Source organism: Octopus bimaculoides, chromosome 9 (genome assembly GCF_046866305.1).
Source record: "Octopus bimaculoides isolate indiv1 chromosome 9, ASM4686630v1, whole genome shotgun sequence".
Classification (NCBI taxonomy): domain Eukaryota; kingdom Metazoa; phylum Mollusca; class Cephalopoda; order Octopoda; family Octopodidae; genus Octopus; species Octopus bimaculoides.
The window spans coordinates 37,186,258-37,203,550 of NC_142936.1; the positions used below are offsets into that span (position 1 = coordinate 37,186,258).

A 17,293-nucleotide genomic window follows, 5' to 3' on the forward strand; every position below is an offset into this window, starting at 1 on the left:
ATAAAAATAGCAAGCTGCATATTTGAAGCAGGAACTGTGCAGCAGATCCTTATTCTCCAATATATCACCAAACTAACGAGAGGACAAAAAAGTGAAAGATGATAGAGAAATTAGAAACAGGCTAAAGTCTATATATAATGTTGACCAAATGAATGGCTAGTAAATGCTGAAGCAAAATGCTATTTCTGAAGTATTTATTTACAATAGAAAGATTTGATAATGTAAATAACTAAAGTAAGATTTCCTTGGCATTATAAGACAAAGGTTTTAAATTTGTGTTTTTCTAGGTTTTTTTAACAGAAAACTTTCCTCTGATCCATTAGAAATTAATTCTTCACACCACTAAAAGATTTCATTTTCAGCAAGATTTTTGGATGATGGAAAGAAAAAAATTTATAAATTATTGTAGGTGTGTACTTTGATGGTATTAGATAATATAAACAGTAAACAATGTAAGATGTTCATGGAACTGCAGTGATAATGGAGAAAAACATTCAACAGTAGTCAACAACTGTGTCCAAAAGAAGAAAGTAACAAGTCCCATAAAAAGGATGATTTGGCAGCACTGCAGACAACCAAATATATTAATTTGTGAATTGACAAATATATTTATCTCTAAATATATATGGAATAAATATAAAACAAACTTTAAGTTGTCACAACAGCTCTCCTCTCGTTGGCAATAACTGAGTATGGAGAAAAGATATAACAACAAATTTGTATCTAATTTGAATCCCACCAAGACTAAGTGTACTTAACATACCAATATGTAGTAGGATAGGCTAAGATTTATTAACAAAGTGGGAAGACAACTATCTTTTGACTGCTCCTGTAAATTTGTATTTCATTAAAGAACAATATGTTGTTTAAAGAAAAGTGTTGTCATTCCAAATAGTATGTAATATGCAGCTTTACAAAAATAATTGAATTTAACTTATTCTTTAAAACAAAAAATATAATTTAAAGCGTAAGGTTAATTCTATTTTGTGTATTTTGTGTTGGATGTGGCTGAATAGCCAACTTTAGCTAAATGATTATAGATATTGTATTTAGCAACATTAGCAAACTTATTTCAGTGGTATATTAACATGGTAAAGATATAAATTAGATAAAGGATTGGAAATGTACACCAAAATATTTGTTAGAAAAACTGCTAACCTGGTATTAAGACTATTCTAATGTATTAAATGTTAAAACCAGCATCATCTGTATAAAATTTCAGCTGCAAACAATTCAAAGAGGAATCAATAAAACAAAAATAGCCACTTTCTGAATAATATTGAAATTACTTGTTTGAAGGCATATATCCTTCCTTGAAAAAAAAAATGAAGGAAAAAACATCTAAATGAAGAAGATTCAAAATTCATGAGACAAGCAATATATATATATATATATATATATATATATATATATAGAAATATACATATATAAAAATATTAAAATAATTGGTTAGGTTTGATAAACAAGAATGAAAATAACAGAAAAAGTAGATATGATGCTTGTATTATGAGAGCATTCATTGTATGAAGCTGGCAATTGTACACCAGGAAAAACTAGTGACAATTAGAAGAGTTAAAAAAAAAAAAAAAAGGGACAATAGCCAAAAGGCCATACTTGATACATTAAAAAAAGCAGTTCTAGAATCAGAAATCAGTCAGTGGTAGACATTTAATTAGTGGAATCCAATCTTTTATTCATTTTGCTCTTTTTCATATATTTCAAAATTCGTTAAATTTTCAATTATTCACTCGTTATTTTCTGATGTCTTTTATTATTATTATCATCATTATTGTTATTATTATTACCATCATCCAATTTTTTCAAGAAAAATATCAGCAAGAAAAATTTAAAATAAATTTGCTGGCAGCACGAATGAGCACTGCCCACATTAAACTAACAAGAGCTGTTGCCTTGCCCAGACTTATGGTGAGACCAAAATATTGAAGATGGGTCATTCACCACTGTCCATTTTAATCAAGCTAGGAGGAGTCTGGCTGGAAGTTTTTGTCACCAAATATACATAGTTATTGCAACCTTTCACTCATATTCTGCCACAGGCAAATCAGAGTGGCCGGGGAAACTGGAATTAGTTTCATGTTGTCTTTAAGTGTTTTAAGCCTAGTGCACTCTTATTGAAGAGAGAAAGAGAGAGAATCATAGGAATGAATGAAGAGGCTTATAGAAGAGAAAGATGCACTGATCTTCAGAGATAAACATTAATTCTAATAAAAAGTGAAATAAAGATTTAAATTTAAAAAATAAAAAATTCAAAAGAAAAGTGTAGGTGTGTGTGTATTTATGTGTGTATAATTACATCAATCAACTTTCTTTTTATATATATATATATAATTAAAAAAAAAAAGGAGGAAAAGAGGAACAGTAAGAGAAGATAATGAAGACAATGATAATATCATTAATATTATATCATTATAGGTGTTATGTAATAATCCCACCCGGCCATATGGTAGCTTCTGCAGAGTTCGAATGAAAGCCGGAATTATGTTAGTTGTCTCCCTTGCAACATCATTGCGCTTGTGGACGTTTTTGTAGAGCCATCACTAAGTCGTTGCGTAGTGCCTCTGCCTGCTTGCGATCTTGCAAGGTCTGAATAGAGCGAAGACCATTCACAATATCCTTCGTTTTCCCAAAATAAATTTCATTAAGAGTGTTTCTAATTTTGTTCTCCATATCCTAGAAATAATTGAAATTCAAAATGTAAATTAATAACGAAATTCACTATTTATCTAATAAACTAAATCATTTTTGAAAAGTATAAAAATTAATCTGCATTAAGACTAAGTTAATAATTTTGCAAAACAACAAAATGCAAAATGAATTTTAAAGGCTTTTATTACAATATTTCTAAGACAAACACATTGTTCTTTATCTTTTAATTTTTTAAATAATAATTATGAAAGGTTTAGTAAATCAACAAACTGTCTATATATTAAACCTTTTGATCCAAGACAGCCCATGGTTCATAGAAGCAAAATTCATATTTTTAAAATTATCTAAATCAAAACCTATCAAAATTTTATGTTACTTTGTTCCTAACACCAGCTTCATAATAATAAAATTATTTCACTAAATTCTTCATTATTTTCGAAATTAATTGAAACAAAAGCAGTGCAGTTCAAAAGAAAATAGTTACAGAAGGATTAAACTGGTATTTGGAACTCAATTTGACCATTTACCTATTGAAATATGTTATAGGTCAGGTGATACAATTTCAGTTAAGATTTGAATTTATATTTGAACACTTTTGTAAGAGCGATGTCAGGCTTTAATGAAGTCAATGTATCACCAACCTAAGCAAACATCCAATAACTTATCACTGCAGTTTTCACATACACACACACACACACACAATCTGTCCTTATCTGCAGATTTATTATATTGCTGCTCTCTTCCCCTCTTGTACTGCCATTTATCACATTCTCTTTGTCTGACCCACTCCTATTTCTTCCACCTTCCCTTCCATGCTGATATTTACCACCAAACACACATCCACCTGTCATTCCCCACTTACACTAATGAACTTATTGACCCATCCTTCCTGATCATTAGTTATTCTCTGTTATACTCACCTTCTTGTATCATCAGTCTACTTTCCAGCTACTCTCACCCACCCTTATATAATATAGGGTAGCCATGTATCTCAGACTGTAGCAAGACTGTGCCTGTCTCATTATCATACTTTAGCATAAAAGCACATCTCCCTCTCAACCCAACTCAGTCAGGGATCCTTTTCTTTGCATAGTGAATTGAAACAACATCATCATCATTGTTGTAATTTTTTAAAAATTAAAAAAGTACCCAGACACTATAAAGTGGTTGGCATTAAGTAGGGTATCCAGTCATAGAAATACCAAAACAAGACATTGGAACTCAACAGGCTCATTGGATTCTGTCAAACTGTTCAACTCATATCAACATAGTAGATGGATGTTAAATGATGATGGCGACTGACAATTATGACCTAATAATAAGAACTGAACTAAATATGGAAGCTTCATGATGGTTGCTCAACAAACTAGAAATAACTGTCAATTTTCACTCAAACCACCCCCTACTATCTTGAAAAAGAAAGAATACATTGAAAAATATATTCCTTGATATGCCGTGTTTGAAAAGAGACTGTTTCAGCTGGAATCAATTTGATCCTAAGGTCTCCTCGGAGATGGCTGTCCTGAGCTCAATTTATAAACAAAGTTAATGCAAACACAAGGCCTTAAATTTAAATGAGAAAGGAAATGAAATTTATGATGTTTGTACTTTTGCCAAGCATATCAACATTTCAGATGAACTGAAATTTTCATCATTTTACATCTGCTTCTAATGCTGACATGGACTGGAGAGATCATTTCTGCTTTTCTAGATAGGTCAGGGAACCACATCTTACAGAAGTTTCATTTTTAGCCTGATTTTCACACCTGGATGCTCTTCCTAATTTCAGCCACTGAATGTACGGAGTGCATTTTATTGTGGTACAAGCTCTAAGATAAATAACCAGGGGTGGATAAATAGGGTGAATGATAATACCAAATGGCCAGTGGAGAGCATAAGTAGAGAATCTTTTCTACTCTAGGTATAAGGCCCAAAATTTTTGGGGAAGGGGGCAGTCGATTAGATCGACCCAGTATGCAACTGGTACTTAATTTATCAACCCCAAAAGGATGATAGAGGCAAAGTCAAACTCAGTGGAATTTGAACTTAGAACGTATGAAATACTGCTAAGCATTTCGCCCAGCATGCTAACATCTCCACCAGTTCGCTGCCTTGCACAAGTAGAGAATCTGCTTCAACAAATTCCATCTGACCATGTAAACATGGAAAAGTAAACATTAAAACAATGATGGTGATAAGAGTTAGGCGATAAAGATGATAGAGGGAGAGAGACAGTACTCAAAAAAAGAGAGGGTCAGTCAGGTCCTGTGACATCATTAGTTATACTGGAGGCAATGTATGGCGAGCTAAAGAGATTTAGTACTATCTTTGATTACACTAGCAGCATAGTATAAGAGGGTGAAAAGAGGAGAGTGATCAAGAAATGAGCAATAAGCGCATGAGTGCTGGAGGCATGGGTGCTAGAAGCATGAGTGATAAGACAAGGGAGTGATAGATGTGTTAAAAGGGATGAGAGGCTATCATGGAGGTCAAAAACATTTCTTTGAGTATAGTTTGAAGTTTAAAACTTTTTGTACTGTTGGTACTTTGTTGTATTTTAATATCAAATAAAAAAGGGAAGTTGACTCTAGTGCACTTTTACAACTCAGAGCTGAAAGTATCCACTAAAACTATGTCCCTATAAATCAAATAAAAAAAAGAAAAAAAATCTTAAAGATGTAAAATAAAGTAATCTAGAAGTGATGTCAACAAGATACACCAACTCTGATATGTATCAACCTGACTGAAAACAGAAGGTACTTTCCACTTCACAGCTGAACTATTTTGTGTTACCAAATGCACTCAGCTGTGGAACTAATAACATCCAACAATTGAAGCAAATCTGTAAAAATATTTAACTTCTCATGTTAGCACAGAAATAGGTTCAACAATTTTCCCAATATCTTTGCAGTGGTATTTTTGGAATTTATGCAGAATTTGATAATTACATATCTGTTTCTCATTAGAGAGGTCATGCAGTTGACACCTCAGCACAGATTAAAGAAAATATTAACATTACAAGAAACATTTCAATACTAACCTCAATCATTTTGCCTATATTGACAATGTGTGGGGAAGATTCACTAACGGAAGTATCCAACTCTATCTGCAAGTAAAGAAACAAAAGTGGTTCAGGTTATTATTATTATTATTATTATTATTATTGCTGCTGAAGTCAACTTTACCTTTCATCCTTTTGAGGTTGATAAAATAAGTACCAGTCAAGCACTGGAGTCAATGTAAATGGCTTACCCTTCCCCCTGAAACTGCTGGCCTTATGCCAAACTTTGAAATTATTATCATCATTACTATTATTATAGCAGCAAGCTGGCAAAAATCATCAATGCATCAAACAAATAGCATTTCTTCCAGCTCTTTACATCCTGAGCTCAAATCCTGCTGAGGTCAACTTGGCCTTTCATTCTTTCTTGATATAATACAGCACCATTTAAGTATTGTAGTCAATATAATCAACTTACTGCCTCCCCTTAAAAAGGTCAGCAAGTTTTAATGTTTGAAGTGGGAGGAGTGGTAGGAGACAGCCCATGACAATAGTCAGTGGTGGCAGTTATGCAAAAGCTTTTGTCTGCCTTGAAAATTTTGCTTACCAAAGCACATTAACTACTACCAGCTGTCGTTATTACCATCAACAGCATGGTGCTTGTGACTTCTATGCCAGCTGCCTGTAATACTAAGAACATAGGTTTCACCAACACAGCACAAGACAAGACAACAGCATGTCAAGGATCATACAGGAATCTCACAATAAGGAAGCTTTCCAATGATAACAAATCATGTATTGCAGCTCTGAACATGGCCACACAGCTGCAAGAGATTGTAGAATGAAATTAGAAATGCTCCTTAATCTACAGGTGCAACAATTATTAAACTAAGTGCACAGACAACCTTGCACCACAGTGAGTGATACAAATATGGAGTCATCATCATGTAAACAGTGGCAAAAAAAAAAACTGGAACAGATCTGGACTTGCACACCAATGAAAAGGGGTATGGTGAGTTATAATAGAAGGGCTATTGATGCAGCAACACTGAAGAACAGAAGACCTATGACCTGCAGCAGAAACCAAAGGGAGCCAACTCTCATGCTCCTCCTACTGAAAAAGTACAAACACTTACCACATCAGTTGTAGCACCACCACCAACAACAATAGTGGAAGTAAAAGCAGAAGACGTTCTTAAAGCAACAAAGCCTACCATCAGAGCTACAGTCTTCCAGTAAAATACAAATGTACATATGAGAAGCCATACCTCTTGCTTTCCCACCAGACATCTCTGATTCTGAGACTACATCATGCAACAAGAAGTCTTTCTTGTGATGAAGGAAAATGAAATAGTACTCCTCCTCACACAAAAGGGCCAGCATAAACTGTAAGCTAACAGTCAGATAGAGCCGCAGAGAGCATCTCAACGAACCATACACACCACCACAACAGCTAAACCACAACTATACCACCAAAAGAATGACAACCAAACACAAAAAACATCATTTATTAACTTCAACTTTATGAAGACAATAGTGAGTTGAAGTTTCAAAGCAGATTGAATAATACTTTTGGAGGAGGCCTTTCAAGAAGACTAAATTCTTATTCTCCAACCATAAAATCACTTCTTACTCTTTCCATTTTCTCACTAACATGGCTACACTCAGAGTAGGATGTATGACTGTACATAGAATGGGATTGGCTTTGAAACACTTGTTCAGTGACCTCAGGTCACTAGACAGATATGGTAGCCAGACTAGCATTTCCAGGAAACAAACACACACACACACATCTCCATCTTCAGCTGTGAGATATATGCATCTTATTGTTGAAGCAAAATGAGCAGCAATGTGGCAGTATTCCATTGGAAAAGTTTGGATCAAAAATCAACAGAGCTGGTCATGAGCAGCAGGCCTTCAGACTAGTAGCTGTCTTTACTCTGAATGGAACAGGGCGGCAAGATTTCTTTAGGCATCTCTAAGTGTTCTTGGGAATGTCCTGCTCCCTAGTATTCATGTGAGACTGCAACAAATCTGAGACATATACTGAGATTGTGAGGGGTTAGCCAGTAGGATAGAGAAGTGTAAAAGCCTTGTAAACCTACTCAAATATTTACCACAATCTGATAAGTTCATTCTGTGTGTGTGTGTGTGTGTGTGTGTGTGTGTGTGTGTGTGTGTGTGTGTGTGTGTGTTAGAGTATGTGTGCGAGTGTATGAGTATGTGTGAGTGTGCAAGTGTTAGAGAGTGCATGAGTATGTGTGCGAGTGTTAGAGAGTGCATGAGTATGTGTGCGCGGGTGTTTGAGAGTGCATGAGTATGTGTGCGCAGGTGTTAGAGAGTGCATGAGTATGTGTGAGTGTGCGAGTGTTAGAGAGTGCATCAGTATGGATGAGTGTGAGTGTTAGAGTGTGTGTGCGCGACTGCTGGAATGTGCGCGATTGTTAGTGTGCACGACTGTTAGAGTGCGTGAATATGTGAGTGTGCATGAGTAAGAGAGTGTTAGAGAGTGCGTGAGTTGTGTTCGAGTGCTAGTGTGAGTGCTTGTGTGTGCATGAGTGTGTACGTATGAGTATGTGATTGAATGTGTGAGTGAGTGTGTGAATGTGTGTGAGTGAGTGAGTGTGTTTACATTTGCACTGTACAAAAGTCAAGAGCTACAAGCATTGTTGTCATTTCTCCTGTCAACAAACCATCCACTGACTGCACCTTTGAAGACAGCAACAGGATGGCCATTCAGTTGTACTATAAGACCTCAATATGCCAAACCCATTCTTGTATTGAAAAATGGACATAAAAACAAACATCTACAACAAACCCTTCACCTCCTGGATTAATTTTTCCAAGCCAATCAAAGAACTTCCATGTGGTCACTCAACCACCAAAAAATAGCAACCTAATATCCCTCAAATTACTGCCTTATCAGCACAACTGTGCCCACATCTTCAGGAGCTGGGTGGCTGAAAAACAAGTTTGCAAATGACAAAGACGGGACGATAACATCAAGGACTGGATTGGAAGGATTCTGGCAAAGTATACAGTTGCAACAAGGGGTAGCAGTGTGTGGCAAGGTTTGGTGGTTGTGTCTGAGGCCCATGATCTTCAGTCATGAAGGTGGACATAACCAATCAATGAAACTGCTGTCTAAAAAAAAAAAAGGGCCATACTGGATAATGTGACCCTGAATTCCCTGTGCATAAAAAATGGTATAGTCATGAATGAACAGCCTTTTAATCATAGGTCCACCCAACATTTTTTTTCCGATTCCATACTATTTCAGTTGTCAAAACTATACTAAACTATCTCCCCATCTTCACTGGAACTACATCATTCAGCCTGTTTCCTATCCAACTTCTAAACCAAAAACAATTCAATTTGAGAAGTAATTGCTTAGCCTCACTCACTCATCCTTAACCTCTGCTCCCACCCTTCCATTCCAGAGGAACTTGAAAAATTTTAGACTAATTAGAAGAAATACCATTACCTGTCTTGTAAGGCTGCCACCTAAGTTCATTGTTCCAGAACTTTCCTTTGTAGTCAACAACCACAACATCACTGTAGAAGTTAACTTATAATGTGCTGTCTTCCCACTTGATTTTTCCTACAAGGTCATGGCAATAAAAGAAAATTAAGAGATAAGTTGTCAAATCAAAGTTAAAATATGAAATTGCACAAACAATGCAAAATAAGACAAAAATGGACATTAGTTCATATTTTACAATTATATCTAAATTATTCTGTATCACTGCCTATTTGAAATATTTGAAGAGAGAAAATTGCTTTTACAATGAATACTGATATATGCATATGGAACGGATATTTGAATATAGTTTGAAATATCTGCCGTACATACATACATGCGTACACACACACACACACACAGTATTGAAATTAGTTCTGTTTTAACCATTGAATCATAAAGTAGGAACAGAACATGCTTTCTCTAATCAGGCATGTCGGATGATGCAGAGTTAGTCCTTTCTCACAGGAACACAAGGACTGTACAAAGATCAGAGGTTTATATCTATGGTTGTACGCAGGTCATTTCTCACACACACACACACACACACACACACACACACACACACACACAGTAGAACTTATTTTATCAATAATGTCAACCTCAGCAGAATTCGAACTCAGAACATATAGACTAAATGTCACTAAGCATTTTGCCATGTATGCTCACAATTCTGCCAGCTCACCACCTTAATGATAATATTAAAGCTATTGTATAATATCTTGAGAAACAGACATTTCCCTGGTAAAAAAAACTCAACTGTGAATATATTCACCCTGCCTGTTCAGAGTTGCTAAATATAACTGAAGTTTTAATCTTTAAACATTTTACATGTTATTTTGCTTCCTGTTTCAAAAATTATCTACAAAATTACAACAGTCTCATAATTCCATAATATACTAATTTCTCCTGTCAATCTAGTAACTGAAAATTAAATAGGCTTTTAAAAATAAAATTTGAACCTCTTACTTCACAAAGGAACACTGATACAAAAGAGGCTCTGAAATGATTGTATATGATGGTAGAAAAATACAATCAATATACAGACAATACTAACTCCACTGATTGTATAAAGTTATACTACAAATAGCCCCCCCCCCCCCCCCCGCCAAGAAAAAAGAATATAAAAAAAAGAAAACAAAAAGCATGAAGAACCACAAGTCAGAGAGAGAAACTTTGTTTCTGTAATCTTTATATATTAAAGCACAAAATCAGCTCTCATGATGAAACATTACTGTTCATTTTTTCATGACATGTAATAGTTCACAATAGAATATTAAGTTATTTTCAAACACATTCAGACCAGAAAAGCTTTACAAGAATTAAATAAATAAATATTCTAAGAATACAGTATTCTGGTTTATTTTAGTACTGGGTTTACTAATTTTCATGACAATTCCTGATATAATTTTAGAACACAATCAAGAAATATTTGAACAAATAAAATACAGAACAGTCGACACTGGCCATTTGGAATGTCTTCTACATAAAACTTGACAAATTCCTACAAATCCTTTCTTCCTGACCCTTCCTTTAGGAAAGGCTGGAAGGAAACCATTATTGCCATATTATATATATATATGTGCTATTGCTGGTGTCATGGGGAAAAAAAGAGGACTTTATACACTCTGAATTAGTTGGTGTGAGGGCATCCAAGTGTAGAAACCAAACGAGAAATGAAACCCTAGCAAGAAGGGGTTAAAGAGAATAGTACCCATCTATTATACAGACCCTAACTATAATGACTGATCCAACCCATGCCAGCATGGAAAGTGGACAAAACAAGGATACATATACACACTCACACCAAAAAAAAATTTAATAAATGAACTAAAGCTTACAATAGTCTATATCAAAATCTGGTATAAAGAAAATGTAAATATTTAGAACATACCTGAACTTCCATCACATGTATTGAATCCCAGCAACCTTTGATCTTCTTTGAGCCATCACCAGCCTTCTTGATCAAAACAACACCAGCAAAGCCATGATCCAAATCCCAGAGATAGACGGAAGAAACACCACCCTCAAAATACCTACAAAATTATAATCAAGGAAAGATGTTTGAGTATATACTGAGGTGTGAATGGAATTTTATTGAATGTATTTGCAGATTACAGGTACAGTAATGTCTGTGTGGTTAAAAAGTTTGCTTCTTATGGTTTTGGGTTCAGTACCACTACGTTATACCTTGGGAAGATATCTTCTACTGTAGCCCCAGACTAACCAAAACCTTGTGAGTAGAATTGGTCAACAGAAACTGAAAGAAGCCCATCATGTGTATATAAATGCATGTATAACTGTGTGTGTGCACGCATGTATGTACGTACATACGTGTCTCCTTATATTGACATCACAAGATAACTAAATGAATGCCACTATCACACAAGCAGTGTCGTTCATTTCCAATTTTCTGAGAAAACATGCTTGGCCATGGGGAAATTTCATCCATGCAACCACAAAGTGAAAATTGAAACAATTATGATTTCTGCCTATAAGCAAGGGTTGATATGAACAAAATACCTTGTCCTGGTTGTGTTCCTCTACATCCAAGTCAACTTTGCTTTCTCACTTACAAGGTCAGTAAAATAAGTACTACTTGATTGAAAACCCTTCAAAACAGTAGTTGCAGCACAGTTGCTGTCCTCTAAACCAGTAAAACAATAAGTGAAATAATCAGCAGCCTTATAAATATATGACAGAGGAAAATAACTTGGCTGGTGAAAAGAGGACACAAAACAAGAGAATCTGAACTTTAAAAACTGAAATTCTTACAAGAGATATGTAGGAAAACACAAGAAATGACAAATGTAGAAATATTGAAGATTCATTGTTGCTTTATCAATTGATTGAGAACCAAATAAGTTTAAATCAATTCTAAACACTTTCAATCTGAATATATTTTCTCAGGATTCAGCCAGTTGTTGTTTCAGTCAACCCTGATTGAGCAGACTTATGATTAAGAGCAATCTAACCGAGACCATTTCAAATTTTTAAGACTACCTAGGTCCACCTTAGTGAATGCGTTTCTTTCATAAGTTAGAGCAAAATCTAAAGAATTGGCAGTTATTTCTAGTAGATGCGGTTACAGCAGAGTTGCCTTCACATTGGTTTAGGCAGATGAAACCAGTGAAAAGCAATTACTAACTCTACATCCCATTTAATTGTTGTAGGAAGTAACAGGAAAAGAAAGTAAGCCAAGGTCAACTATGCACCAAGCCTTTCTCTGTTGAAAGATTTATGCTGAAACAGTGTTGCCAATGTAAGAATGTCCAAGAACATAGACTTCATTGTTAGTAAGAATGTGGCAGTAAATTACAAGATACAACTAGCATCTAAATAAGTCTTAGTAAAAATATAAAAACGTTAAGAAGCTTTCAGTTAAACATTTGAGTTCTAGGCTTGGATGTCCAATGTTCTCACGTACACATCTACGGAAGTAATTTTATTTATAGTGTTTCCAAAAACTTAGACAATAGTGCCAAGACATATTCAAGAATGAAGTAGAATGTGTTTTTCTTTATCTTTCAATAGCTTCCTCTTCTCCATTCTCAAAATTTTACCAAACAAATTATATATATTCAATAAGATCTTACTCTGTTGTGAAATCAGCATGTAAAAAATAAAATGAACCGTTTAGCATTCAGATTACTCTATCAAATGTAATGCTTGTTTCTTTATATTGTTTTGAATTAATCAGACATTGTCTTGTAGCTTCAAAATCTTGATGTGACTATTTTTTACAATGGCATTGTAGGGTATGTATGAGAGGACAAATCTGGAGAGTTTAAATGCTGAAGGGTTAAACAAAATTACAAACCAATGAACAAACAATGAAAAATTGGGGTTTTCTGAAAATAAATCACAAAAAGACTCCCTTTCATTTGTTTTTTAATCAATTAAAGATGATTAAGTCAATTACTAAGTTAATAAAACTGGATTTAGAAAAATCAATTGTATTTCCAAATATAACTGCCATTAATCAACTCTTAATTTTACTCTATAATACCACATAGAAACATGCATGGCTAGGTGCTTAAGAAACTTGCTTCTCAACTATGTGGTCTAGGGTTCAGCCCCATGTGTGGCACACTGAGCAAGTGTCTTCAACTAGAGCCCCAAACCAACCAAAGCCTTGCGAGTAGATTTGGTAGACAGAAACTAGAAGTAGCCCAGTGTGTGTGTGTGTGTGTGTGTGTGTGTACACACACCTTTGCTTTGACATCACATGAAAATTGAATATGAACATCACCATCAAACAAACAATGTAGTTCATTTCCAGTCTACCATGAAAAAGGTGTCCAGCCATGGGGAAATATTACCATATTGCCTTGCCTGGAAACAAGTTAGAGTTGGTGACAGGAAGTGTGTGTGCATGTGTACACACACATATTTTAATGTCCACTTTTCCATATTTGCATGGGTCAAATGGGATTTCTGTCGTCAACTCTCATGTTTCCAAGGTGATGTTTTTTGAGATGCTTTCATGGGAATGAATGATACACACACACACCCAGCTTCGTTCAGTTTACATCTGGCATGTCCATTTACAAGGCTTTTGGTTGGCCCAAGGTACCACACAGTGGGCCTCAAACTGAAACCATGTGGTTGGAAAGCAAACTACTCAACCACACAGTCGCACTTACATACACATAGATAGACAGGATAGACATGGAAGTGGTTGTGTGGTTAAGAAGCTTGCTTCCCAGTCATGTGGTCTCAGGTTCAGTCCCACAGCATGATGCCTTGGGTAACTGTCTTCTAGTATAGCTTCAGGCCAACCAGGTCTTGCAAAGTTGACTTGGTAGTCAGAAACTGAAAGTAGTCTGTCCCGTATATGTGTGTTTGTGCATACCTTTGTCTTGACCTCGTGAGAGTTGTAAATGAGCATCACCTTCATACAAGTGATGCTGTTCATTTCTAGTCTTCTGTGAAAAATATGTCTGGCAGTAAGGAAATATTTCTTTGCTTGGAAACAAGCGACAGTTGATGAGAGGAAAGGCATTCGGCCAGAGAAAATCTGCCTCAACAAATTCTGTCTGACCCATACAAACATGGAAAAAGTGAACTTTAAAATGATAAGGATGGTATATGTATATAATCACTAATGGGCTCTCTCATAAATTTAAAAAGGGAGGAGGGGAAAAACAGATTATTCAGTAAATATATTTAAGAGTTTAATCTTTAAAATGTAAATAATGTTATCAGAAACCAGAGGACCAGCACTAGATAAAAAGGAACACATGTTCAACATACCTGATAACATATTACATACTGTTGAAAACTGAAACTACATTTAGCTAAGACTGAATCATTTGTTCCAAAGGGAATTAGGAAAATGTCAATGGATAGAAAATATGGTAAATGAGTCAAGTAATGCTGATAAGGTTAGAAGAAAATAAAGAAAAAGCAGCTAAATCTCCTCCAACTGACTTAAAAATAGAGGCATATTGGAAAAGGAGGCGAGGCTGTGTGAGAAGAAGCTTATCTCCCAACCACATGGTTCTGGGTTCAGTTCTACTGTGTGACACCTTGGGCAAGTGTCTTCTATAGCCTTGGGTCAATCAAAGTCTTATGAGTAGATTTGGTAGACAGAAACTGAAAAAAAAAAAAAAAAACAACAAAAAAACAGTGTCCGCATCTCTTTGTTAGTCCACCACCACTTGACAACTGGTGTTGGTGTGCTTACACCCCAGAACTTTGAGGTTCAGCAAAAGGAATTGATAGAATAAGTACCAGGACCTGTCTGAGACATCCTGCAAAAGGATATATGTGCTACCTTTCTCTGAGTTAGCCATAAAACAAAATTTACAGAAATAAACGGAATCAATCTTTGAAAGAAACAAAAGAAGGAAAAATCAGAACCAGATAAACAACTACAATATATATGAGCAAGGAGTGGATATGTTTGCAGAACAGCACATCTTTCTCTGCTCTTATACATTGCTGTTTCATGTGTATGGGAGAGCTAATTTGCTATAATCTGAACAAACTAGCCTATTTCAACCCTCCGTGGCTTACTTCTTTTGGAGATTTCATTAGAGTGTTACAAACACTCCAAACAGGTACAACAAAGGTCTAACTTTAAACATAACCAATTCATCTTAATATCACTTGTTTTACCCATCTAAGTGAACAACAATGAGCAGATTTAGCCCACCTACGGTCGCATCAATATAAGTTCATTGCTAGTCCATTTGAAATAAAGCCACACCACTTCTGTCCTAGACTTTAAGGACATATTCAAAACTTTAACCAGAACATCGTTCTTAAAGATCTTAATGGGAATGATTCAAATAGAAGAAAGTAATGCAACATCTATATTGAATAAACTACTTATCCTATAGTTCCAAAATATTTAGGAGACTAGATGAAATTTAATTCCTTTATTTCCAAATATGGAAACTTAATTTCTTTATACCCACATATGAAAATTTAACCTTTTCACTATGCATGGCCAACAGCTGGTCTTCCATAGACAACCTTGCCCTGACTTGTACCTCAGGTGGTAATTTTCTAGATGCAATCCCATGGTCATTAATGACCGAAGGAGGCCTTTACCCTTCATTACTGGTATCAGATTGCATCTAGCTGTTTATATTAATTTTTCCTTTCCTGTTTCTATTTCCTTTTTATCAATTTTTCCATTGTGCCTAGCTATTTACATTCATTTTATGTATGTATGCACTTGTGTCTAATTATCTCGATGCCATGTAATAGTTGTAAATGAGCATCAACATCATAGAAGCAGTGTCCATTTCCAATCTTCTATGAAAATATGTATGACCATGGGGAAATACTACTTCATTTGGAAGCAGGTGAAGGCTGGCAACAGGAAGGGCATCCAGCCATAGTAATCTGCTTCAGTTCCCAGCTGGCTTGTGCACTCGCAGAAAAACTTTTGAAATTACTGTCATAAAAGGGAGCATGGCTATCAGATTAAAAAGTTCACTTTGGAAGTGCATGGTTTTGGTTTCGATCCCATTGAGATGTATCCTAGAAAAGTGTCTTCTGCTATAGCCTTGGAGTAAAGTTTGGTAGATGGCAACAGCATAGAATCCCATAGTATGCATGTGTATGTGTTTACAAACTAGTATTCTGCACCTTGGCAGTTCAGCAAAGGACAGATAAATAAGTGCTACACTTGAAAATAAGTCCTGAAGTCAATATGATCAACACCTGAAGGTGGCTCATAAATATGATTGCAGCTCAATGACTGAAACCAATAAAAAGGAGTAAAAGATTATATTTATGTGTAGGAAACAATGAATTCATGTAGTTCTGAACTGTGCAGAGGTGCACCTAAGATTTCTTATAGTAGCGTAATCTGCAGTCAGAGATATTGGGTTATAATACCAAACCAGTCAGTTATTGCATTTTCAAAGCTTTAAAAGGAAATTTAAAAAATGAAATTGATAAATTACATACACTGTTAGTTGTTACAAGTTGTTATCAATTTTTTCCACTATAGGCACAAGACCCAAAGTCTGCAGAGAAGGGCCTAGTGTATTACATCAACCCCAGTACTCAACTGGTACATATTTTACTGACCCCGAAAGAATAAAAAGCAAAGCTGACCTCGGTGAAATTTGAACTCAGAATGTAAAGACAAACAAAGCAGCTGAGCAATTTTGTCCAACATGCTAATGATTCTGCTAGCTCACAGCCTTACAAAGTTACAATAATACTACTGTATATTACATAACAGAAACTAATCAAGGGAAGTGAGTAACTTACATTTCTCTATATTGATCAAAAGCAGCATTGGCTTTTATTTCTAGCTTTCTCAATCGATCTGATGGTAAAGTACCATCATCCAATGGTGGGTCATACATATTGCTCCAAGGTGACCTGCAATTTACACAAGTATATCACTACATTCATAACATAATACATATACATACATGATGTATAATACAAATACATATATAATAATACAAATACGTATATAGTAGGTAGGAATTCTAAACAAATACTCTATATATACTAGGCATAGTAGTATAGTAGGATTAATTATAGGCTAAAAGAGAAGATAAACTTTACTTGTGCACAAGAGTAGTAAAATAGAGACTGAAATTATATTTTTATACAGGCATGTACCACTA

General features: G+C 35.1%; 1 protein-coding gene across 1 annotated transcript in view; it reads right to left on the reverse strand.

Annotated features, from left to right (window-relative positions):
- Window positions 1–1,487: 1,487 nt before the first annotated feature.
- LOC106871873 (F-actin-capping protein subunit beta) overlaps window positions 1,488–17,293 on the reverse strand; it is a 77,852-nt gene continuing 62,046 nt past the window's right edge. Inside the window, exons 4-8 of the mRNA XM_014918613.3 lie at window positions 16,926–17,039; window positions 11,083–11,224; window positions 9,153–9,269; window positions 5,708–5,773; window positions 1,488–2,691 (exon numbers count right to left, since the gene is read on the reverse strand). Coding sequence (XP_014774099.1) covers window positions 2,524–2,691; window positions 5,708–5,773; window positions 9,153–9,269; window positions 11,083–11,224; window positions 16,926–17,039 — 607 coding nt within the window. The 3' untranslated portion in view covers window positions 1,488–2,523. The remainder of the gene's footprint in view (window positions 2,692–5,707; window positions 5,774–9,152; window positions 9,270–11,082; window positions 11,225–16,925; window positions 17,040–17,293) is intronic.